Raw genomic sequence first — 26,439 nt, 5'->3', positions numbered from 1 at the left:
CAACTCTCCATGATAAAGTGATAATAACTTTTGATGCTGCTCATTGAACTAGCCTTTGCATGTGCTTTTCAGTATGTGACTGAGGCTGTACTGGGATTCCCACTCACAGATAAAGACTAACACCAATAGTCCTCCTCTTGCCATATTTTCGCAGAAGAAAGCCACTTTTAAAATTATTTATTTATGTATTTATTTCATTTTGTTTTGTTTCATATGTATAATGTATGCAGAGTATGTGCATTTGTAGTACATGTGTGGAGGTCAGAGGACAAGTGTTAGGAGTCAGTTCTCTCTTGCCACCTTATAGGGTCTTGGTAAGGAACTCAGATTGTCATTCCTGTGCAAGAGTATCTCCACCCACTAGATAACTGATTCTTTTTTGAGATTTTCAAGACAGGGTTTTTCTGTGTAGCTCTGGCTGTTTCAGAGCTCTCCATGTAGACCAGGCTGTCCTAGATCTCACAAAGATCCACCTGCTTCTGCCTCCTGAGTGCTGGAATTAAAGGTGTGCACTCCACCACTGCCCAGCTAGATAACTAATTAAAAATGGACTTTGATTTCCTTATCTCAGTCATACACCACAGTAATCACACCACACACATTTAGGGCATTTACAGTTATCCCCATTTAAGAGATGAAGAGTCATGGCTTGGGAACTTTTGATTGGCAACAATGCATTGGCACAGATGTTTTCTGTCTCTTGTCGGGAGCACAGTGTGATGGGGAAGTATGGCTTTGCCATATGACAGAACAGGTTCTGTCATGGTCAGCGGTTTACCTATGCTGCCAAACTTCTAATTTCTTCTTGTAGCTCTAGTTCCTCAACTTCTTTACATAATGAGAACAGTAATTACTTGATATGTTTTTGGAAAATAATTACATGAAGAATACCTGTGCAAGTACTCGTTGGATTAGCTTCTCGGTGCTTTGTGGCTACTGAGAGCGCAGGTCATATTTGTTTCCTGTTTCTACACTGAATTGTGCTTTGTGAGACAACCAAGGAAAAACACCAGAAGATTGAGACATATAGTCACAGAATTCAGTTACCAAGAAATACACATTTGTATATTGCAGTAAAATGTATATTGTGTTTGTATGTGCATATGTGCTTGCATGCATATTTATGCCTGTGTGTGTATATATATGCATGGGGTCACTTGTTTGAAACTAAATCTGTCAAAATCTTTTTCAGGAATGCTGCTTTAAAATGTTCTGTTGAAAATGTTTGTTCTGATGAAGCCTTATCAAAGGAAAACATGGGTATGTGAAGGCTTGGGATGGTTTTAGTTTCTTTGCCCAGATGTAATTTCAAAAAGCATAGTTCTAAGTAGGACTCATGGAGTCTTACAGAGACTAAAGTAAAGATCAGGGAGCCTTCATAGGACTGTACTAGGTCCTATACATCTATGTTATGGTTATTGGCTTGGTGTTTTTGTGGGAACCCTAACAGTGGGGGTGGGGGTGTCTTTGACTTTTTGGCCTGTGCTTGTAGCCCCTTTCCTCCTACTGGGTTTCCTCACATTGCCTTAATGTGAGGGTTGTGCCTGGTCTTCTTGTATCTTGTTGTTCCATGTTTGGTTGGTTCCCCTGGGAGGCTTGCTCTTTTCTAGGGGGAGACAGGCTGGAGGAGTGGGCCTGGAGGAAAGGAGAGGTGGGAGGCATTGGGAGCTAGGAGGGGAAGATGCAGTCAGGATGTATTTCATAAGAGAAGAATAAAAAGTATAGTTGGCTGCTTTTAAAAAAAGCTATTATACATGTATATGAGTAAAAGGTTAATAGGTCATTTTGGTGTTAAATGGGAACTTTTCAGTTTTCTTTAAGTTTCTGTCTCTTTAATTAAAATTTCTCTGAAATTTCCAGATATTTAATGTTTTAAAACAAAGTACTAATAGCTGTAGAAGAAAATGCTAGCAACTATACATCAACCCAGACCTCTTCATCCCAAACCTATTGGAATCTAAAGAAAGGGGGAGGAATGGACATAGTAACAACCTGGGACCAAGGCCGAATTAATTGCCTTAGTTACTTTTCTCTTGCTGTGATAAAATACTATGGCCACAACAAAGTGTTTAATTTCACTTATGATTTCAGAGAATTAGAGTCCATGATAATAGAGCAAAGGACAGTTGAGAGCTCACATCTTGATCTAGAACCAGGAGGCAGAGAGAGTCTTTTGAATCACAGAGTCTTTTGAAACATCAAAGCCCACCTCCAGTGTCACACCTCCTCCAACAAGGTCATACCTAATCTTTCCCAAACAGTTTCACCAACTAGGGATGAAGATTTAAAAATCCCATTCAAGCCACCACAGTATTAGATACACTAGAGTGGAAGGCAAGCAGAGAGTTTTTTTAATCTTCTTGAGGTTTTAAACACAGGCTGATGCTTACTTGCAGTCCTGTTTAGAGCTCATAACATCAAGACCTTCCATTCCCAAATCCCTAGCTTTACCTCCACCCAACACTAAGCAGCCTAAACAGAGACAGAATGAAAGATTGCCAGTGGGGATTGTAACATGACAAGCAATATTTGTACTATAAATGTGAAAGTATAGAAAAATGTCAGTGACAACCAACTTGTATTTTGGATGCAAATTGGGATATGAATTGAAGAAGGCTTAGAGAAATCCAGCCTTTTTTAGGGCCATTTGTCAAAAGAAACTTCATTTAACATTATAAAGGATGTTAATTTCATGGTAAGTCCTTTACATACACACACTCATTAATAAGTTTTCTTTTTTTCTTTTTTTTTCCTGGAGCTGAGGACTGAACCCAGGGCCTTGTGCTTGCTAGGCAAGCGCTCTACCACTGAGCTAAATCTCCAACCCCAGTTTCCTTTCTTTCTCTGAACAAGTTACTCAAGCACTGGAGTAATGCTGTGCTTGAATATGGAATGGCCCTAGAGGCTAATGTTTCCAACACTGGGCCTCAGCTGGTAGTGCTGTTTTGGAAGGTTGTGGAAACTTTCTGGGGAGGGTGCATCTGCAGGACTAGAGCCATAGGATGTGCCTTGGAAGGTTTTATTAGCTTCCAAGTCCTAGTCCCACTCTGATCCCTGCTTGGCCCTGCAGCATCCTCCAGTTGCCGTGATGTTTTACCAAGTACTAGGCCAAGCACGCAGAAGCTGAAACCCAAGTCTGAGTTGGAATAATAAATCTCTGCTCCATAAGGTGTTGTTGTCGGGCATGTTGTCACAACAATAAGAAAATTAATCCAAATAACAGTTGTCAGATCCCTTCCCAAGTGGGAACTGCCAGCCAGATATCCCCTTGGCAGTCAATCAGATGGCCTCTAAGACAGCCCAGTTACTTCAAAATCCTCCACCAGCACCATGAGTAACATTGCACTCTAGCAACAGGGAACATGGCTGCTGACACCAGGACTCCTGCTCCAGAAGGCTTTGCTCCAGTCATGACCATCCTAGACATACTGTATGGGTCTTGGGAGACATCACTTTTAAGATAAGACTCAGTCTTGTCATCAAGAAAGCTTCTTTTTATACCAGTGAGAGGTACCCTTATCTGTGGATATAGGAATAAGTATTAGAATGTAGTTAGGAATTACATTGGTTGAGGAAAGTAGTAACTGTAATTTCTAAGATCCAAGACCTCAGTAACTATGGTAGTTGGCTAGGTTATCACTATCAGGCATGATTTCCCTGTATATGTGAAAACACTCAACTAATTCATTTTATTTCTTCATCTCATCGTCAACAATTAAGAGCATTAATCACTAGACCATTCCGTTTGCTCTTTCTCAGCAAACAGTGGTTCCTTCTCATTCTTAACATTCCTTGGGATTGGGAATATGGCTCCATTAGTAGAGTGTTCACTTAGAAACCATGAAGCCCAGGATTCCATGCCCAGCATAAGCTTGATATGGTGGCATATGCCTCTGAGGTCATCCTCAGCTACATAGGGAGTTTGAGAAAGCCAAGGATACATGAGACCCTGTGTCAAAACCTGAATAACCATCACCTATTGCAAAAAAAGAACCTTAAGAGACTGTGGAATGTCCAACACTAACTGGAATCTGTATCACACCCATGCATGAAAGGCTTAGAGATCATGGTGGAAGAGGGGACAGAAAAAAATACCAAGATCCAGAGGTGCTGGATGACTACAAGAAAACTGTTTCCTGGACAAAGCTGGGCAGTTACATGTGGAATAATCTTTCTGTACACTGTGAATATGTATTACTCTCATTGGCTAATAATATTTTTTTTACACTGTGTGAATATATGTCACTATGATTGATTTAATAAACAAGCTAAGTGGCCAATAGCTGAACAGAATAAATTTAAGTGGGAAAGCCAAACTGAGAATGATGGGAAGAGGAAGGGCAGAGTCAGAGGAGTTGCCAGGAGACACAGGGGAAGCAAGACATGCTGGAGGACAGGTAAAGCCATGAGCCACATGGCAATACATAGATTAATAGAAATGGGTTAATTTAAGTTGTAAGAGCTAGTTAGTAATAAGCCTGAGCTATGAGCCAAGCATTTATAATTTATATTAAGTCTCTTGTTATTTGGGAGCAACTTCAGGGACACAGAAAAACTCCACCTACAGTTAGACTTACAAATTCACAGCAGTTTGAGACCTCATACACAGACAAGTACAGGTTCATGACAGACAAAATTCCAGAACGTAGAGGGAAGGGAGGCATGACAACTCTGGGAGGGAGAGATTCAGTTTTCATTAAGGGTGTGACCAGGGTGGGTAGACACCATCTTCTAGTGAAGGCTACACAAACCAGAGCGTATAGGCAGCACTTGGTTAAAAAGAGAGAGAGAAAGATGGCAAGCTGGATAGGTAGAAGGTGAGATAGATTTAGACAGAGTGAGGGAGGCGGTGGATTATATCAAAACACATTGTACAAAATTCTCAAAAAACAAATGAAAATGAGAAAAAATGAGCAAATAAAAATAAATACCCAATAGCAAGCAAGGAACAACAAAAATACTTTTCAAACTTTTTAGTTTCTATCAATATTTCTGTGGATCCCTATTGCTAAAATTCCTTCCCTTGGGGCGAGTGTAATGTGAACATGCTACTCCCTCTTCCAAAGGTCTTAACAAATCAAAGTCTAATCCGCCCCGGGGAGACAAATGCATTGACTGAGCTTTCATACAGAGCATGGGGAAGGGGTTACTGATGGGAGCATGAGTGACTCCAAAGCTGTCATCCTGGACACACTGAGGATGGCCACCATTGGTCTTTCTCCAGCCTATATACTCTATCATGAGACTCCAGGGCATGTGAAGTTAGAGCAGAATTGTGTAGAAATGCCTGGATGGAATGGCTGACACTCAAGTTAAGTTCCAATGACCCGTCCCACCCCTCCTTCCAGAGGGAGTGCCAACATCAACAGGCTTCATAGTGATAGACTCTTACAAGAAGGTATGATGATCTCATGAATATTGCAACAGTTTGGTTCAAAGGATAGCAATTTAGAGCAACCTCTCTTTCCAAACATCCATATCCCATTTCTTTATAGTATTATGGGTCTCAGGTCCAGTGCTTGTTGCTTGAAAGCCAATTCTTCAGAAAGGAGAGCTGGAGGGAAGTAAATCACATTTATTCAAGGGCCAATCCATAAATATAAATGTATGCTAGCATCAAAGCATCCACTTACAGAACTCAGATATACACAGAGCTTTTATTAGAGAGGGAAAGGTGGGCCAGTGCGCTCCTGTGAGGGCTGTCTTCTGATACTGAGTGGCCTCTTTTTTCTTCTCCAGCTGGTGCGTTACTGGTCCTTGGCCTTCTGGAGCTACTTCCTTTTGCTTGGTAGATAGTCATTATTTTCTACAAATTAAGCTTCATAGCAAGTGACAGGCTTTGTGTTACTTGATCCATAGAACTAAAGGACAAGGAGGATCATTTCATAGTGTGGTGTAATCTGAAGGAACCAGGCTTTGGGGGGTCTATTAATGTAGAGGATTATTTAACAGCTAACCCCTTGATTGTGGACATATAATCCTTATATTCTCTCTAGAGCTAGCCAGTCTCTTCCCATTTAATCATTTCAGTGTGGCTTCTCTTTAGAAGATGTCAAGCAAAGGGAAGAGAAATAACCTTGCAAAGTGCAAGGGAGCCACTGTTACAGTGGCTTTCAGTAAGGGTGGGTCAGTCCTGCTTTTATGACTAGAAGGTAACCTGTGTCTGAGTTCTTGGCCTCAATTGTCTTGTACACTCAGTGATACAATTGTTTATCTTCCAGCTTCAGATGTACTATTCTACATAGGATCTCTCTCTCTCCCTCTCCCTCTCCCTCCCTCCCTGCCTCTCTCCCTCCCTCCCTTCCTCTCTCCCTCCCTCCTCCCTTATCCCCATCTCCCTCCATCTCCTTTTCTATTCTCAACAGTGAATTGAAACAAGTCAGGAAACAACAGGATAGTCATCACAGATAGGAGATGATTGGCTGCACAGTCAGCAAAGGCATTCATTCTGTCTCTAGCTTTGGAGGATATCATTGACCAATTCTGATAACTGAGTCTGTAGATTACAGAAACTGCCATTTCATGAGAATTATTTTTGAATTTCAGCTTACAATATAGGAATACTTATAGAAAAGCAAGCCTCCTGTTGTTTGGAAGTAGAAATCAACATCTGTCAAGCTGTTAAGCGTCCTGGCCAATTGATGAGGTCCTCCATTACTCTGTCAACCCTTTGATCAAAAGGCAGTGCAGACACTTTTCCAGATTGCTTGCAAACAGAGATCATAGTGAACTTGGCAGTGACTCACCTCATCATAACCTGACTGCTTTAGCCTAATGTTAGAACTACAAAGAGGTTTGTTTGCCATTTTCCTTTATGGCATAGCTTAAAATCCATCTTTTCAACAGGACCTTACATTTCAATGTCAGTTCCATAGATTCAGAATGTAAAGTAGGAAAAAAATTGTGAGGGGAACTAGAGAGCCAGTCTAAGGGTAACCACAAATAGTTACCCACAAATGAACAGGCTATGAAAAAGAAATCTACCAACATTGGAGCTGTGGAGGTAGCTCCATGGGCAGGAGCACTGTGGCTCAAGCCTGACAACCTGAGTTGAGTTCCCAGAACCCAGTAAAAGTTGGAGGAGGTGGTACACATCAGGAATCACAGCATTCACACTGAGAGACTCATGTATAGACAGGAGAGTGAGGCTAGCCTAGAGTTTGCTGCATGTACAAACAACAATGGAGACCCTGCTTCAACCAGGCAGGAGAGGAGCACCTCCTGCAAGGTGTCCTCTGACCTCTACATGCACACTGTGGCACTGGTATACCTGTACTTGTTTGCTTGAGTGCACCTGTGAGCCTATGGACGTGCACACAGATACATACATACATACATACATACATATGTATATATGTGTATATATATATATATATATATATATATATATATATATATATATAGTAACATTGGATGTTAATTCCATTCAAAAAGCTTCAATACAAGCATACATTCCTCTAGAAATTCCTCTAGTTTAGGTGCAGTAAACATGGTGTGTCTAGGTTTCAATGAATTACTCAGGTGATTCTTAGGCTCACCAAACTCTTGAGTACTCTGAACCAGGATGGGACATTCTGTTGTCTTCAGTGATTACTAAAGAAAACAGGTGGTCTAGGGAGTTGCAGTTTCTGTTTGTTTTGCTTTTAAGCAGAGAACTTACTCCTGAGGGTGGGAGGAGCTTTTTTCAGGTTGTTTCAAGACTGGTTTTGTGACTGGTCAACCTAAGGTTGGCTGGGCAGAGGTCATGGTGAGGAGGCACCTTAGTCTATACTGACTCTGCTGAGTTCCTGCTCCACATTCACTGTAGGTAATATGTAGGTAAGATGCTTAGGCAAAGAGATGCTCGCCAGCATATTCCTGCAGATTGTAATGTGGAAAATGTAAAAGGAAAAGTGATTTTTCTGTGTCGTAGCAACAATCAGAGGAAGATTTTCTGTTTCCTTACTGCCATGACTTCAGTCAATACTGCTATTAATAGTGCTTTATCATGGATCTCTATGAGTTCGTGGCCAGCCTGAATTGGTCTACAGAGAGAATTCCAAGACAGCCAGAGCTGTTACACAGAGGAACCGTGTCTGGAAAAACAAAACAAAACAAAATAAAATAGTGCTTTATCACTATTTAAAAATCCCTTTCTTACATCCTGCCTGGGTACATTTAAATGTTCCTTGAAATACCAGCTGGTCTGGGTGGTGTGACTGTTGGTGACCTGTCAAAATGACAGAGAATAGAAGGTAGTATGTCAGATGCAGGGGTCAGAGTGGAAGGTGAGGGACATGACATTCCCTCCAGATATTGCTGTCTTTGGGCAGGCTTCTCAGATGGCTCATCTGTCTCTATTGCCATGCAGCAGGCTACTTGTGTACTATTTTATTTGATCTTTGCTTCAACAAGACTCTGTGTCAAGTACAAATGCTATTTTAGTTAGGTAGATAATTCAAATACATATTGTTCATTAGAACTCAATTCTATCCTTATCTTAGGCTGTCTTTCTTAAGTGGTGGTAAGGGTCATTGTTTTAATCTCAACATATTCAACAGAGTAGTAAACACTTTTCCTACTTATTTCATAGTAATACAAAAAAAAAAAAAAGACACTCATAAGCATAGTGCTTTCTTTTTAAAATCAGACTAGGCAATTAACATATTTGGATTAGGAATGGAAGAACCCTGTGGGGCTTTGGAGATGGCTCAGTGGTTAATGCCATGCAAGTGGGAGTACCAAAGGGATCCCTGGAAACCATGAAAAAACGTCCCTGGGCCTCAAGCTGGCTAGTAAGAGTAGCTTTGTCAGGGAGCTCTGGGCTTGACTTGAGGGAGCCTTTCTCAATGACTAAGGTGAAAGAGCAGTAGAAGATGACTCCTGATACCAACCTCAGTCCTCCACAGGCACCCATGGGAGTGCATGCTCACCCCAGAGAGGCAGTCCCCCCCTCCCAGCCCCCCCCCCCACAGGAAAGTGGAAAAAGAGTAGGAAAAGAAGGATGAGTCTGCAGTCAGCCCTGCCACTTAATATATGGTTTTTGTTTAGAAGACATTTCAATCATCTTCACCACCACACTCCCTATGTCCCTGCTCTCCTAACTTTGTGTCCTTTTTTTTTTTTTAACAATCCAGTAGTCCAGGCCAAATGCTGATGAGTGTTGGGCCATTTACAGGAGCATGGTGGACCTATAGGGCCACACTCTTTAAAGGAAACTTACTTCTTCTATCAACTGTCCATAGCCCCTTGGTTGTGATGTCTGCTTTACAAACAAAATTGAGGTTGGTGCCCTGGGACCCTAAAGCGAGAAATCCATGGGAGTCTGCTTAAGGAGTACTGAGGAATTGATTAGGAACCTAGTAGACAGCTGAAGTCATCCTCTGACCTGACTGGGAGCAAATCCACCAGGCAGTTGGTCACCCCAGGCAGCAGGAAACAGGGAAAGGGGCCTCATAACCCTCCCCCTTTCCTTTTAAGAGGTCAGGTACAACTACAACATCAAGAAGCACCCCTCCTTCTGGTTGTGTAGCTCAAGGTCCTGGGCGGAGCTAGTATCACTACAGGAACCAATTAAGCAAAAGCATGCAACAACTTCTAATGAGATTCTTATATTTCAAAATATTTTATACTCTATACGTATCAAGAAAATTACCTATTCCTTTCAAAGAATTATAAAAATTTCACCTGGAAATTCATAATAGAATTCATATATAAAAACCGTATGATAACAAAAGCTAAGTATATAAGAAAAAAACAAGAATTCTGTTATTTTTAAGTAAACTAATGCTAAAAATTTTTAAAAATATGAAAGTTCACTTTTTTATTTTTAATTCTGTAGTACTTAGAAGAGTTCTTTCAGAGTGGTTAAGATTATGAATTAGATGGAATTAATTAAAGATGTAGCTTTGACTGTATTCATGATTTTAGTTGTCTCTGAGACGGAATGTTTACTGAAAGAACTGGAGAAAATGCTGCAGCAAGTACAAGAGCCTACAGCAGGAGCTGAAGAACCAGGGAGAGAACAGGTTGGTATGAAGAGTTACCATTTCACAGCTTCAGGATCTGTAACTGGCTGTACAGCTTAATTATATAAGGAACTTTTCTCGCATCTGAAATTTGAGCCATTGATTGTCCTGATGCTAACAAACTAGTAGCTGTCGAGCTGTCAGAATACATGCTTTCCTTTGAGAAGTTTGTGTTTAAGCAGAGATGGTATTTAATTTCAGGTCTTTGGGTCGGGATGGAGGATGGAGAGGCTTCCTGTGGCTGAGGTGGACCACTGTAGAGAGACCTTATATTAGCCATTGTGACTAAGTACCTGAAAGACATAACCAAAAGAGAGGCCAGGTCATCATGGCACAGAGGTCATGGTAGTTCAGAGCACTTCATAGCCTGGTGAGACAGGAAGCAGAGGAAAGAGAATGCAGGAAGTAGCCAGGGCAAGATAGAGCCCTATGGATATGCTCCCAGTGACCTACTTCCTGCAGCTAAGCCCCACCTCCTGCCTGTCACTACCTCCCAATAGCACCTTTGGATTCTGACCTGATCAAGTCAGCTGTGTTATGAGTCTGTCATAGCACTCATCTGTTGGTTAGCTCAGAGGCCCCATGATCTAACTGTCCCTAAGAATACCCAAGCTGACACACTTGCTTTCTAAATGTCTCTAATTCTATGGTGGTTTCTTAATTCAGCAATGTTGACAGTTAACAGCAACAGACTTCTCCCATGTTTGTGATCTTTTCAGGTAAGAGAAGTGGAGCACAATAGGAGCAGGTCCCCAGAAAGGGGAGCAGTTTGATGGGACCCTTCCCTGTTCGGTTCATGCACTGAGACAGGTGCCTGTCTTCACTACTGTAAGGCAAAACCTCAGTGTTGAGAGAGCAGAGCTAGAGCTCCTGTTTTAGCTCTTAGACTCAGAAGGCAATATGTTCTCACCACTCAATATCTGCATAAATGAAGTGAGAGTGTGTGATAGAAAGCTCAGGCCATTTATAAAGGGCAGCATGGGGTCAATCAGTGTGATAAAAATCATCTCAGGGCAGACACTTTAACCTGTGGTATAGTTGTTCCCTAAGTATTTAGAACATAAATGGCAGCTAGAGGTTACATAGGTTTCATTAGTTCATTCAAATACATAGTATGCCCAGAGTCAGAGAGAACACCAGCTGAATCTCCAATGTAATCATCTGAATTTTCACTGCTTTATGATTATTTATTAGTAACATAAACTTACTGTAAATGCCAGTTCTGCTAGTGTCACTTAGCAGTTATTCATATCCTGCTCTAGGAAACTGTTTAAGACCTAGATATGACAAATGGGGCTATGTGTCAGAGGTGATAATGGGTAGTAGTAGTTCAGAGAGAAAATGAACTCTTCAAAGAGTTCATCGCTTGTTTTCCACATTCTCACTTAGGGCTACTACATCCCCACCAGTAATAGCACATATCTTCTCTCTAAGAGATGGGTTTAGAAATGGGCAGGTAGTTTATACATTTTGTCAGCCTGCCAGTTTTATTTAGATCCTTAGCAAGTTTGAAGATATGGATCTGAGCTTTTTTTTTTTTTTTTTTAATCTGTTACTGAGATAGGGTCTCCTTTGGTAATATAGGTTGTCTGTGTAGTAGAGGCTGGCCTCAAACATTAATCCACCTGCCTCAGCTCTAACTCCTGAGTGTTAAAGTTATAGGTGTTCAACACCATACCCAGCTAAAGATGAATCTAAAAATTAAGGAAAGCATACAGAATTTATCATCCTAGAGATGAATGAATGTGTTAGAGGAAATGAACGTCAGCTCCTTCTGAGTTGGAAAGCACGGGAAGTACTCTCAGTCACCTTCAACAGCATAGCTCTGCCTAGATCCACAGGGTTAGCAATTGGCTTAGAAATGCCATTTCTCCACTGCAGCTCCTTTATAGATAACTTCTTCCCATGCATGGGCTGGGCTTGTAGATCAAGTTGTGTAGATTGGTGACATGGGTCTTACACATGTATAATTAATATAAAAATTCTTCCTTTCTAGCAATTATGTGCTTAGGTGAACACTGTGTGGTTTTATGCAATGTGTTTTGTGGTTGGTTGATTTCTTTCTCAATCAATGTAGACATTAATCAGATTTTTATAAATCCACCTAATTTTTTAAATGAATAATTTATATGAAAATTAGGAGGTTTATTATATAACTATTTGGACTAAAAGGTACATATTTTATTTTGAACTACATGCATATTCTTGTCTTTCAAATGCATGAGAATATGGCATAGCTATAGTGAACCTTGACACTGAAACTCATGTTAGTATATATGTGGGCACAATGTTTCACTACTGCCCATCCCATATAAGCTACAGAAAGGATTTTATTTGTGTGGATAATGTAGATAGTTATGAAAGACTGACCAAAGATTATGAGACTGAAACTATTTCAATATTATTCTATATCATAGTTTTTTTTACAAAAACAAACCAATATACTGTCCCAAGGTATAAACTTAGAAATGTAAGTAGGTGGCATTGGAGAAAAGAGACAGAACCTAAGCAACAACTTAGCCTTACACAAGTATATTTAGTAGATGTCATATTACATACAAAGCTTATCCCCTGATCACCTGCAGAGGAAACCATGTGCACCACTTTGCTGGAGGAGAACTAAACTTCTCTGTAGTTGTGACGAACTGCATGGTGAATTCTGCAGTTGTGATGAACTGTATAGCAGACCTTCTGTAGTTGTGATGAACTATATGGCTCTTTTTGCAGTTGTCTCAATGCAGCCTGGAAGCTCCCCCAGGCAGTCTATTTCAGAGCTATCATGAAGAGGACTGTATTCAGAGCCACCATGAGACAGGACTCAAAGCTGGAGAATATATTGAGAACATAACTAGCAATTTTAAAAAGATAGATGCCCTAATATCTGAATTTTAGGATGTTACTTGAGTATTTCCAAAAGTTAATTATAAAAACACTAGCAATCTTTATATTTTCCTGTCAAACACTGAAAAATGTTTAGTGAAATAGGCATAAAAATGGACACTTGTTATAACTGTATACTCTGTGAATGCCCATGGCTTTGGAAGCCTGTCAAGTGACATTTGAGTTAGGGTGTTCGAATTGTGGGATTTTAAAGTCTTGATTTTTGTATTATAGACTCTTTGTTTGATTTGATTTTTAGAATTCTTTATGAAACTTATCTCATAAACAGGTGCTGTACAGTAAGTGTTTAGGCCCTTCTTCAAATGTGACTATTAAAATGGCTGCCTATTCTGTTACCAGTCTCAGAACTCAAATGTAACACATGTAGAAAGTGTTTTTGTAGTTGTCTGGAATATTTTAAGTAATAAGAAAATATTTAAAGAATAGTCATATAATAAAGTTTGAGAATTCTTAAAAGACAAAAATGTCAGTTGTCTCATTGTATTAGAAACAGGTATTATTATTCAACATGTTTCCCAAACAGCAGCATCTCTGGAACTTTGGAATATTAGAGTCCTGGACACTTCCCTGTTGAGTCAGTATCTCTATAGGTGAGGAGGAGCACATAACTCAAAGTACAGCAAGAGAAGTTAAACTTCTGCATGAAATGCCCAGTGCTATGGAGGAGTAAAATGTGCGTCATTTATAGGATCCCATGAACAGTTTCAGTGGTTGGCTGTATTTGAAGATAAAATGGTGGGCCACCTGAGAAGATAAAAGCCACAGAGCAACACAGAGGTGGCTGTTAGAAATGTAATGTAGGTTCACAGAAAAGAGCTGATACAAAATTACCCTCAGATTGAGCTTTGTTAGGAGAGCCTCAAATCATAGACAGCCATGAGCAGGCCTTGAAGAGGGAGAGCACTGGAAAAGTAGTTGCATGGTCACACAATAAACTCTGAAAAGGCAGACAGACAGAGAGACCCTTCAGGGCCAGAGGACAAAGGCTTCTGACTCATAGATACTGAGACAGGTGGGTAGGTTTCATCCCTGTGATTCTGTCTTGTAGTTAGAGTTTTCCTGCCTGGCCCAGTCAGGACAAATCTCTCTTACCCGCCAGTCCCACAGTCGCTCAGACCCACCCAAGAAAGCACATAGAAACTTACATTGTTTAGAAACTGTATGGCTGTGGCAGGCTTCTTGTTATCTACTTCTTCTCTCTTAAATTAACCCATTTCTGTTAGTCTATACTTTGCCACATGGCTTGTGGCTTACCAGTGTCTTTACATGTTGCTTTTCATGGCGGCGGCTGGCGGTGTCTCTCTCAACCTTCTACTTCCCAGAATTCTCTTCTCTCTTGTCCCGCCTATACTTCCTGCCTGGCCACTGGCCAATCAGAACTTTATTTACACAGAGCGATATCCACAGCAATTCCCCTTTTCTTTTTTTTTTTAAGGAAGGTTTTAACTTTTACATAGTACAATTACATATAACAAAACAATTATCAAGCAAGAATTACAGTTACAATATTAAAGAAGATATCCTATCTATCTTACATTCGTGAGTCCAAGGTTTTATATCTAACTTATCTTTTATCATAATTGAGGAAATTATAACTATCTAGTCTTCAACCACATCAAAGACCTCAGAAGGATATAATATTACCTGAGAACCAGGAGAAGGATGCAAGCAACTTTCGGGAGTCTTGCAGGGTAGACAGAGACAGCTGGCAGCCTGAACAGTCACCTAATGTTCCTTTGTAAAGTTGGGGCATTTGTCTTCAGTCCACAGGGCTAGAGTCTCTCGGTCACTTCTCTCAGTGTCCCGTAGAATGTCTGTCAGTTTCCTCTGTGAAGCAGGAGCCTGAGGACCATTTTGTCAAGCCAAGTTTAGTGGTCACCTTTCTATGGGTCCTGCATGTCCAGTCGATCAAGCAGTCCAGGCAAGAACAGTTTCTTGCCCAAATGGCTATTTTTGCCAAGGCGAAGATAAGATATGAAGTGTCTTCAATGCCCATCCTCCTCTCTGAAGTAAATCGGTGCTGCCAGGAGCAGACATGTCTCACTGTCCAGAAAGTCTAAATTTTAAAAGTATTTTAAATGCCATATTCTGTAGGTCTTTGAAGTATTTGAAGATTACCTATCTATCTGAAATATCTCTATGTATATCTAGAAGACTAACTAACATGGCTACGAGTATGATTATCATAGATAATTTTTAATTATCCATTTCAATTTAAAATGAGCTATACAAACATAATACCTTAAACATGATTAGAAATATACACACAGTATAACAAAATTAACTTTAAGTTTGTATCAATAGACTAAAATCTAAACCAATGTAAAACATTTTAAACAAGTTGTTGCTCTTTAGAAGTAAGTTCCTTCCTTAATCTACTCTTTCATCCTATTATATCTATATCGTATCCCCCTTTCTTCTTTAGAAAGAGATAGCATTTATAATCAACCTGCTTTAAAGAAAAATATTGGTTTTTTCTCTGTCCCACACCAGAGGGCTCTTCTGATTTGGGACACAAGAATCCCTTAACCTTTTCTTTTAGCAATATGTCTGGGTTTAGAGAAGGAGTGAGCCAATTCCATCTCCAAAGCCAGCTTGATAATTTTGGGAATGTGGGCGTAGTTTCTCTTACTACTTCCTGCTGGAAGGGGGCGCTGCATGTTATGGGGACACAAAGAAAATTTTAGGATTATGGAGTAGTCCATCAGGGTGAACCTCTGAGCCAGTTGCCTTGAAACCATTCAGGATGTTGGATCATCTGAGCCATGGTGTCATCGGAGACCTTTCAGGTGGTCTTGGCTGCTCAAACCTGATATATCTTAATCTGGAACAAATCCACAGCCTCTGGCTTTCTATGGAAACAAAAGCAGAGACTCTTTTCCAAAGCAACATATCTTTATATCCAAATTTTGAAGTCAAGTTATCTTTAAAATTTACATATTTGTTTAACTCAACAGTTTTTACGATCAAATCTTTTTCTGTAGTTAAAAATTCCAAAGACAAGACAAACCAGATTCTCTGTGTAATATCCATATTTGTAAGACTGAAACACCACTGTGGCTGCTGGCTCCGCCCACCTCAGCTTCCCAACATGGCGGTGGTACAGTTTACCGCCAGCTCTGGGTCTGAAGCCATGTGTACCATCAACTATCAGAAGCAGTTATATCAAAGCAGTGCATAGCCCAGAAATCTTTTTTTTTTTTTTAACTAGCAAAGGCTAAATCCACCACGCAGCAGAGTAAAGTGCCGCTTGTAGACTCCTCATTCCCGCCACACTGCAGATCAGACACACACACCAGAAACCTGCCATAGAAGCTCAAAACAGCAGGCTGCCGCTAACTTAAGAAAGACAACTAGGAAGCTGTTTTTAGCTCCGTCTTAGAATCTTTTTTCTCAGGTGTTAGGTGGAAACTCTTGCCAACACGTTGGACGCCATTTGTAGTTAGAGTTTTCCTGCCTGGCCCAGTCAGGACAAATCTCTCTTACCCGCCAGTCCCACAGTCACTCAGACCCACCCAAGAAAGCACATAGAAATTTACATTGTTTAGAAACTGTATGGCTGTGGCAGGCTTCTTGTTATCTACTTCTTCTCTCTTAAATTAACCCATTTCTGTTAGTCTATACTTTGCCACATGGCTTGTGGCTTACCAGTGTCTTTACATGTTGCTTTTCATGGCGGCTGGCGGTGTCTCTCTCAACCTTCTACTTCCCAGAATTCTCTTCTCTCTTGTCCCGCCTATACTTCCTGCCTGGCCACTGGCCAATCAGAACTTCATTTACACAGAGCGATATCCACAGCACTGTCTGGCCTATGTGCGTGGGACAAACCAGGAAGCTCTGATAAAGACTGGCTGTTACTGAAGGTTGTCCCTGGTCTAGGAAGTGGGAGGTGAGCCTGCTCTCCCATGCTAGAGGGAGAGAGACTGCAAGGCCACAGCACAGCTTGCCTGGTTCTCAACTCTTCTAGAGAGAACTGCCGGGAGGGTGTCGCCTGACTCTGAGACAGACAAGAGGAAGTGCTGAAGGGCTGTAGCCCTTTAGTGAGAGAAATGGGAGCAGGTAAGTAACCTTAGAAAGTTCAGGGCCATGGCGGGGGGTGTGCAAGTGGGTGGGTGGGAGATGAAAGGAATTAAGGCTGGACAAAGCAGGCAAGATTTGTTCAAGGAAGACCTTGACATCACAGCAAAGGTAAGCACTGTATGTGCAGGAGATTCAGTATGTCTATAATTAAACACCCAAGCTGACTTGAAATCAGATCGTTCTGAGACTGGCATGCATGAAGAGGGCAGCAGACAGACGTTACTGTGCCAGCCTGTACCCCTGTGTCTCAGGGAATCATTGCCCTGATGTTACCTCAGATTGTCAGCTTCCACATCAAGAGCCTTAGGGTTGCCAGCAGGCAGCCAGAACTGGCAGGTTAGGTGTCTGCACAAAGTCTTATTAGACTCTCAGCTGCCTGGGAATAATGTACCACAGCAGCAGAGTTTTAAATGGCAAAGGGTCTCTGAATGTCAGGGATGTTACAGGTAGATACTTTCATTTGTCCTCCATGAAAGCTTAATATCATTTCCGTCTGTTCAAGTCAACTTATAGACCTCATTACTTCAAGTTCATCGGGTGGCTGGAGCAGCTTCCTGTATTCTATCTGCTCTCAGAATCCTGTTGGTGAGGAGCTAATGCATTTTTAACTAGCTCAAGCAACTGAAAGGCCTGGTCTGTAGTGTATTCACTGTCTGAGAGCAGTGGCTATGTCAGGAAACCCCATTCTTTGTGTACATTCCTAGAGGTGAGGGCTGTATGTGTTTCCACTTTATGACCTCCCTGTCTAGGCTATAGCAAAGTCCCTGACTTGCATGTTGACAGTTATCACTTTCACATTGATTTGACATTCCCTGACAATCTAGCAGGAACATTGATACTTTGTGTACTTCAGTCACTTTGAGTGTGAACCTGTGGTGTTTGGCCAGTTTCAGTGAGTCTCACTTATGTCTGTGGTCAGCTTCAAATCTGCTTGGCCATGGCTCCATTGATCTTTCTAGGCTCCCTCACCTGTCTGGGAAGCAGACAGATTCTTTGGTGACCTAGAACATCCTAGGTGGGGAAATCTGAATTTGACTCTGCTTCATGTTTCACTTTTCCTCTTGACCCAGGCTAGGCCAGGCTTGTCCTCGTGGAGGCATCAGAGCAACCAGAGCAAGAAAGAGCCTCACTGTGAGACAGCTGATAAGATAGTAACAGGCTTAGAGGACAGAGGGTAGATCCTTTTCCCTCATATTGGTGCAGGATTATATAAAGCAAGGACTGGAGCAGCAGAGTTCTAATTGCTGTCTGGGCCCTAGGAGGAGGTGTGACATCCTTGGCTGCCCAGAAGGTCATTAATAGATAACTAAACCTGGCTCTGGAGCCCCACATCTTATAAGCTTTCCATCTAGCCGTGGGCTTTCTGATTTAAGGACATATGATTTCTCTTCCTGTTAGAATCAATCCAAATGGGTCTGTCAATCACCAGGACAAAGTCATATTCCCTAAGAGTTGCTTGTTTTAGAGGCCTTAGAAATAATGTAAAACCTGCCTTAGCTGGGTGGTGGTGGCAGCGGCTGCAGCGGTGCATGCCTTTAATCCCAGCACTTGGGAGGCAGAGCCAGGAGGATCTCAGTGAGTTTGAGGCCATCCCTGGGCTACCAAGTGAGTTCCAAGAAAAAAGCACAAAGCTCCACAGAGAAACCCTGTCTCGAAAAACCAAAACCAAAACCAAAATCAAATAAACAAACAAACAGAAAACCTGCCTCAGATGTAAATCAGCACAGTGGTCCTTTGGCCATTGTTCACTGTCTTAGGGTTTTTATTGCTATAAGGAGACACCATGACCACGGCAACTCTTGTAAGGAAAATATTTCATTGTGGTGGGTTGCTTACAGTTTCAGAGGTTCAGTCCCTTATCATCATGGCAGGAGCATGGTGGCACACAGGCAGATATGGTGCTAGCTACATCTTGGCTTGAGGGAACAAAGAAGTCAACTGACTGTCAATGAAAGAAGCTTGAGCAAAAGAGACCTCAAAGCCCACCCTCTCAGTGACATACTTCCTCTGACAAGGCCACACCACTTAATAGTGCCACTCTCTTTGGGAGTTATTTTCTTTCAGACCACCACATCCACTCTTACATCTCAAGAATGTGTTCAAGTTACTCTGATCCAACTTCTACATGTACTCTACATGACACTGAATCCTGTCTAGATTATGAAAAGCACAAAGATCAGGGAACTGAGAAGAGTCCAGAGAAAGATCCCAGTGACAGCATCAGACAAGGAAGGAAGCTTCTGCTTGCATCCTCTTTACTGACATCCCTTTGTTCAAATCAGTCACAAAGCTCATGCCAGTCAGATGGAAATGTGCCACCAAAGAGCATGGATACAGATGTAGGTAGACCACCTGCCACTCAGCTCATTAAAGAAGAGACTGTTGCAATATGAACATGAAAGTCACTTGGAGTCTTATGAACAGTAGATAAATTGCTGTTGATATTTGAAAAATACTTGCAAACTTAATTTCAAGTAAATATTTTTTAAAAACATTTATGAATTGATAGCCAAATAAAGTTCTCCATTGCCTTTTCTTTTGCTTCCTAGTTGTTAATGTGATATTTGTGTACTATAAAATTGTCCTGCAATGTGATTTTACTAATTGCTTGGTACTTTATTCTATTTATATTCACACAATGAATTAACCTCTTAGTGAAAATTCAAGTTGTTTCTATATTTTCATAATTATAAACCACTTTTGCACAAAAATCCACCATTCAATTCTTGCATGCATTTATACAGTTTTCCTGAGAGAGAAATTTGATGGGCCAGTACCAGTGTACAATTTCAGGGTTATTTGTGTCCACCAGTGTTTTATTAGCTAAATCAGATATGCATGGGTTCATCTGTTTCTGAACAAAGTGATTACTTATGAGGTGGGTGGAGGTTTTGTTGTTGTTGCTAATACCCTAAAGAGTGGTGAAAATAAGCCAAAATGAGCATCAGCATAGCTCAGAGAAAAATATGTGATATAAGATTAGTATGTTAGATAGTCAACAGGGATGAAATGAAATATTAGCAGAAATGATATGTCTCTTGCTTTAGTTCTGACATGTATTTTCAGTAAGTCATTGTGAAGAAATATTAGTGGAGAGTCATTGCTCTGTGAAACATTTTGGTGGAATGATTGAATTTTGTAATCTTTCCATTTGGGTGTATGTGGTGATATATTGTGTACCCTAATAAACTTGCCTGAGGATCAGAGGATAGAGCCAGCCACTAGATTAGACATAGAGGTCAGGCAGTGGTGGCACACACCTTTGATCCCAGCACTTGAGATCTCATGCCTTTGCTTGGGAAGCACACATGTCTTTAATCCCAGGAAGTAATATCGCAGGGCAGAGAAAGGTTTATAAGGCATGAGGAAACAGGAACTCACTCTCTTTAGGCTGAGAATTTCGTAGAGGTAAGAACTAGTGGCTGGGTGTTCTGCTTTTCTAATCTTTCAGTTTTCACCCTGATATCTGTCTCTGGGTTTTTTATTATAAGACCATCTAAGATTTGAACAACAGGTATAGATAGGGAAGTAGCACTTTAGAGAGTCACATCACTCTACTGACTTCTTTGACTCAGGTGATTATGCAGCTTGTCTCCTGCATGAGCCTGATCAATGAGTGTTTTATATTAAATTCCACCTTTTCTGGGTTATATTGTTAGCTTTTATAAATGAAATATGACATCTGTTCTTCCATCCATGTATATGCTTGTTTAGTGTTTTTGTAGTTTCTATTTGTAAGGCCTGGCTTTGGGTGCTGGTCCATTCCTCTTTTGGCATTGGAATGTATGACCTTCCTCCTAACTGTGAGAACCATGGCCAACACCCCAATAGCAAAGGCAAGCTGGCAGAAGAAGAACACAACTTGTGTATTGAGTCACAGTTTTATGTAACCAAGGAGCTTCCATAATGAAGAGCCAAAGTTCTGGGAAAACTGTCTACTTTTTATGCTTATATCTAGTGAAGAATGCCAAATGTAGAAACATGGTTAGACAGGTATGTGATCTAGTGGTAATGGCAGCATTGGGGGTTACAGCAAACCTCTGTAGAGACACTTCGTGGCCTCTCTGAGCAGTCTTCTGGGTTTTAGGCAAGGCCTTTTCTACAGTATAAGTCTCATAACCTACTCCAGAAAGAAGGTTTTCATGGCTTCCTCTTCCACAGAGAACAGAGGTGGTTGGGATAATATTTTTAAAGCTTGTAGTTGCCTTTGAGGAGAAGGCATTCAGGTCCACTCTGGGAAGAGGGATTCTGGTTTCTGCTGCTTGAAAACAAGAAGTGAGAAATGGGTTCAGGAGAAGGTCAGAGAAGCACTTTACTTCTGGGGCTACTTCCCAAGCTTTGGTCATCACTGCTGTATTGCTGGGAGGAGATACCTTGACCAAGGCAACTCTTTTTTTTTCATTATTTATTTATTTATTTATTTATTTATTTATTTATTTATTTATTTTTTGGGAGCTGAGGACCGAACCCAGGGCCTTGTGCTTGCTAGGCAAATGCTCTACCACTGAGCTAAATCCCCAGCCCCCCAAAGCAACTCTTTATAAAAGAAGGCATTTAATTGGAGTCTTCTTATAGCTTTAGAAGCTTAGTTCATTATCACCATTACAGGGAATGTGGTGCTGGAGCAGTCATTGAGAGCTACATCTTGATCTTTAGGTAGAGAGAGAGAAAGGAGAGAAGAGAGACTGGGCCTGGCTTGGGTTTTGAAACCTCAAAGCTTACTCCCAGTGACATACTTCCTCCAAAGCCACTACTACTATAACAAGGCCACACCTCTTAATCCTTCTTATTCCTTCAAACAGTTCCACTCCCTGGCAACTAAGCATTCCAATACATGAGCCCATGGAGCTATTCTTATTCAAACCACCACATAAGCTTTCATCTGGGGATTTTATTTTCTGAGGCACATTCCCATTTCTTGCCCAGTATTGTAAGCATTTCTCAAAAAAATTGTTGATCCAGATCTTGAGGCAGGAAGACCCACCTTTAATCTGGGCTACACCTTCTGCTGGAAACCTATATAAGGACATGGAAGAAGGGAGCTTTTCTCTCTGCCTGCTTGTCTTTGTCTTAATAGCATATGCATTCTTTCACTGGCATTGAAGCCTGCTTCTTTGGGATTCTAGCATATACAGAAGACCATCTAGGACACATAGTCTTGTGGGACTGTGTCTTGGACTTTCTATTCATAGCTAGCCATTGTTGGAATAACTGGACTGCAGTCTGTAAGTCATTCCAATAAATCCCTACACACACACACACACACACACACACACACACACACACACACACGCATGTGTGTGTGTGAGAGAGAGAGAGACAGAGAGAGACAGAGAGAGAGATTCATTCCATAAGTTCTGTGACTAGAGAACACTGACTAATACAAATTTGCTCCCTTCTTGTTAGGTGGTTCACTTTATGGACTTTGTAATTTTAGAATCATTGAATAAATGAACAAATACAGTCTCTGTTATTAAGATTCTTGGAATAGATGTTGTACTACAAACAATGGTTGAATCTCATCAACTCAGCAGCCCTAGTTATAAAAGTTCAAGTTCTCAGAAGGACTTAAACTTTGAGCTGTTTGCAACTTAGTTCTCACCTGAATGTGGTACTCTGTGACTCATTCCTTAGTCCAGTGCAGCATGGCCAGTCTCCTTAGTGTTTCTCACCTTCTGATATTTATATCATGCTATATGTTCAATCAATTTCCTTCCACAGTGAACAATATTGACTTTCACAAACCATTAAGATATGGAAGACATGGCCAGGTAGCCTCCAAGGCTTAGTCGTAAAGGGCATTGTGACTGGCTTCCACTGTGTTTGCCTTTGAGTAATTCAGCCATCACAACAGCAGTACACATGAACCATTCTATATAGAGAAGTCCATGTTGAGGAAACAGAGGCCTCCTGCTCCTAGTCAGCACCATTGGAGAACCACGTGGTTTGCTTTTGGGGAAGGCCATCAGCCAGCCACAGTCAAGCCTTCATATGACAAGATCTCAGGCTGACATCTTGATGCAAGCACCCAAAAGAGGCTGAGCCAGAAACCTTCAGCATCTGCTTTCAGATTTCTGACCCTCAGGAGCCCTGTTAGGTAATAAATGCCTCTTAAGCCACTATTGTCAGGGGTTCATTTGCTGTACATCAATGGGAAACTAATATGTGATGAGCTCATCTCACCAAATAGATGATACATATCTGCAGGAAAAACCTACCTTTCTTTTCAGAAAATGACCTTCTATGATACTGAGATAATATTAGTCTTAATAAGTGATGCTAATGTTTTATAATTAACTACTAATCAAGCAAGAAATATTTATGGAATTCCAGCCATATACTCTTCTTGGGCTATGGAAAGCAGTAAACAAAAGGATCCTGTAAAGCTGTGCGGGACAGAAAACTCAGCAGTAAAATGTGGCTTCAGAAGCAGGACAACCTAAGTTTGAGCCCCAGAACCAATGCTATAAAAGCCTGGAATCATGGTTCATTCTTGCAGTCCCATCACTAGGGAGGCAGAGGCAAGAAAGAATCCCTAGAAGGTGCTAGCCAGATTGCTTAGCCTACTTGTCAAGCTCCAGGCTAATGAGAATGAGAGACCCTGTCCCAAAAATCAAGGTGGCTAGCTGCTAAGTAATGACACTCAAGGCTGGCCTCTGGCTCCCACACTCCCAGGAGCACACACAGATGTACAAACATACACAAAGGGAACAAGTAAATTCTCATGGAGAAGACAGGTGAAAATAAACAACATAGATATGGTCCAGCCCAATGGAAATGTGAAGCGGGAATGGAAAGGACAAGGGAAGCTGTTGATGTTTGAGTGCCTTCTCTAATGACAACTGAGCAAAGAGCTATGCAAGTATCTGTGAAAGAGCATCCAAAAGCAGAGGGAACCATATGTGCAGAGTTCAGGAGCTTGGAAAGGCCTGACACAGGCTGAGAGGCAATGCCTGAGGTGCATTCACGCTGTTCTTACTGTTAGGTCACCAAGTCTCACAATTGCACCTTGGTCATTTAGATCTCTTTGGACAGAATACTAGACACCAGTCCACACTAAACAGACCTGTGCATGCATATTTGTCATTTTATAAAGATAAACACAGCTAGTAAGTCAATAAAAGCTAAGATTTGAGCAAGACTAGAGAATTAGGAAAGCACCACTGGTAATCTTCTGTTATTTCTGCTCTTTACTGCTTTCTGCCTTCACTAAAGCCATTAGTATCCATTAATAAATTGTACAGTTTTGTGATAACATGGATATATTGGAGATGACTGACATGGCATAAAAGAATCAAATTCATTCAATATACATTTATTAAGATGTAGATGTCACACCAACAACCAATTACTCTCCCTACAGAAGAACTAGTAAAACTTCATTTCCTGAATGTTCTGTCATTCCATGCAATGGGCCTGACGACTTTTTCTCTCATTACAAGTGAGTGTGTTGAATGATGAATGGTGGATCCTACCATGATTACACCATGATGGTGATCACAAATAAATGGTCACTCATAGACATCTGAGTATTTTCATCTTACATTTCACCACAGAAAAACATCCATCAGGCCCAGTGGTGTAGGTCTATCATTCCAGCTACAGGCAGAGGCTTTGAGACCACTAATCAAGGCTAGACTTGAATTTGGTGAGACTTTGTCTCCAAGTAGAGAATAGGCAAAGGGCTTGGGAAGTTTCTCAGGAGGGGAGCTCTTGTCTAACAGGTACAAAGCACTGTTCAGCCCCTAGGACTGCTGAACATGTAGATAAACACATGACTAACACAACTTAAGCTTCCATTCAATGTCCCAGGTCATTGTGTGAGAAAACTCTTGCCCTGCTCTGCTGGTAGTGGTTGACATACTTTCTTTACACATGTTAACTCTTGAGTTTTCTTTCTTGCTTCTTCCCTCTTATAAACACCATCTTGGAAAATTAATGAGCTGTTTTATTTGTGAATTAGCTCAGAGAGAAAGGCATGAGAAGAGTGGACTGAGAACAGAATAAGAGAATTAAAGAGAGAAAGCCAGAAAGAGACGCAGATAGAAAGATTAACCGATTCTTAAACACACCACATACATATACGTGTACAGACTCTGGAGCTTGTGTGACTGTGTGTGCTTAAATACAAGTGTGTATGTTTATGTGTGTGTGTAAAGAAACAGCCATGGATATGTAACCAGAAAGTAACAAGGACACTTATTGAACTAGGATTTATTTGTAGGAAGATTTGTCCACTATTATTTTTAATATTTCTACTGGAAAAAAACAATTACCATACATTTTTTCTTCAGTAAAAGTTAATCCATTCAAATTATAAGCAAAATATTAGAAATAACTGAAAAGACATGTACTTAACAAATAGTTCACCTAGAAACTTACTCTTGTACATTTTATCAAAGCAAATTAAATGTATGATGCAGTGTGGTTTATAATTACTCTTTCTCAGCTATAAATACTTCTATAGGTTATGAAAACAATGAGCTCTTCAAATCTGTATCCCAGTTTTTAAAATTAGCCTAATATTGCTTAGGCAAAGGCACTTAAATGTTTTTCTTTGATACATATTTAAATTTTGTTTGATTCAGTAATTTTTCTGGCAAAAATTTGTGATTAATGCAAAATATGATTTAAAGGTCTTGTTATTCAGTTTAAACCAAACTCACTGTGTATTTATGTTGACACATTTTACTTTTTATGAATAATACTTAACATCTATTAAACTTTATTAGATATGCCTGATTCTCCTTTGAATGCTTCAGCTTGAAATAAACACTTAGTTTTCACTACTATCTAGTAAGCTAGGCACTATTATCTGTGTTTCTAAAACAAAGAAATCGATTGATGAAAGGTTTGTTGCCCAAGGCCTAATGGCAGAGAAGAAATTAAAATTCATATTGACTTCAGAAACATGTACAGGTCTGACAGGAAGTTTTGGAGAAATTAAGCTACCAGTGCATAAGTTTATTTCACAGGACACGATACAATACACATGGCAAGGCACAAAAGACAGAAGCCCAGGATCCATGGTGCAGGGGCTCCCAAGGATCAGGAAATAAGGAGGGAACAGTTTCTTTTTAAAGATTATTTTACTTTTAATTTTCTATGGGTCTGTGTGTTTAGGTGAGTGCAGTGTTCATAGATGCCAGTAGAGGGTGTTGGATCCCCTGAAGCTGGAGTTGTGATCCCTGTGGATCAGGTGCTCTGTAAGAGCAATGAATGCTCTTAACTGCTGAGCCATTTCTCCAGCAATTGGTGATGAGTAATTTTATGTGTAATCTTGAATGTCTGTGTAGTACCCAGATGTTTGCCTAACATTATTTCAGGGTGTGTCAATAAAGAAATTCTTTTTATCTATAGCTCTAACTTGACTATTTCCCAGGCTCATCAAGATAAGGTACAAATTGTGACCCTGGAGGAACTCTACTCTCAAAACAAACAAACAAACAAA

The 26,439-nt window shown here is 40.7% G+C and overlaps 1 protein-coding gene across 2 annotated transcripts in view; it reads left to right on the top strand.

Moving 5' to 3' along the window:
* The window catches only part of Zcwpw2 (zinc finger CW-type and PWWP domain containing 2), a 116,540-nt gene extending 103,224 nt beyond the window's left edge, over window positions 1-13,316 (top strand). For both annotated transcript variants that reach the window (XM_036193260.1, XM_036193261.1), the window contains 3 exons: window positions 1,193-1,260; window positions 9,910-10,007; window positions 12,735-13,316. In XM_036193260.1, the coding sequence (XP_036049153.1) occupies window positions 1,193-1,260; window positions 9,910-10,007; window positions 12,735-12,899 (331 nt within the window). In that variant the 3' untranslated portion in view covers window positions 12,900-13,316. The remainder of the gene's footprint in view (window positions 1-1,192; window positions 1,261-9,909; window positions 10,008-12,734) is intronic.
* Window positions 13,317-26,439: the final 13,123 nt, after the last annotated feature.

The sequence above is a fragment of the Onychomys torridus genome, chromosome 7 (genome assembly GCF_903995425.1).
Source record: "Onychomys torridus chromosome 7, mOncTor1.1, whole genome shotgun sequence".
In the NCBI taxonomy this organism is placed as follows: Eukaryota; Metazoa; Chordata; class Mammalia; order Rodentia; family Cricetidae; genus Onychomys; species Onychomys torridus.
The sequence above is the reverse complement of the archived record's forward strand: the minus strand, read 5'-3'. Positions and strand labels throughout refer to the sequence as shown.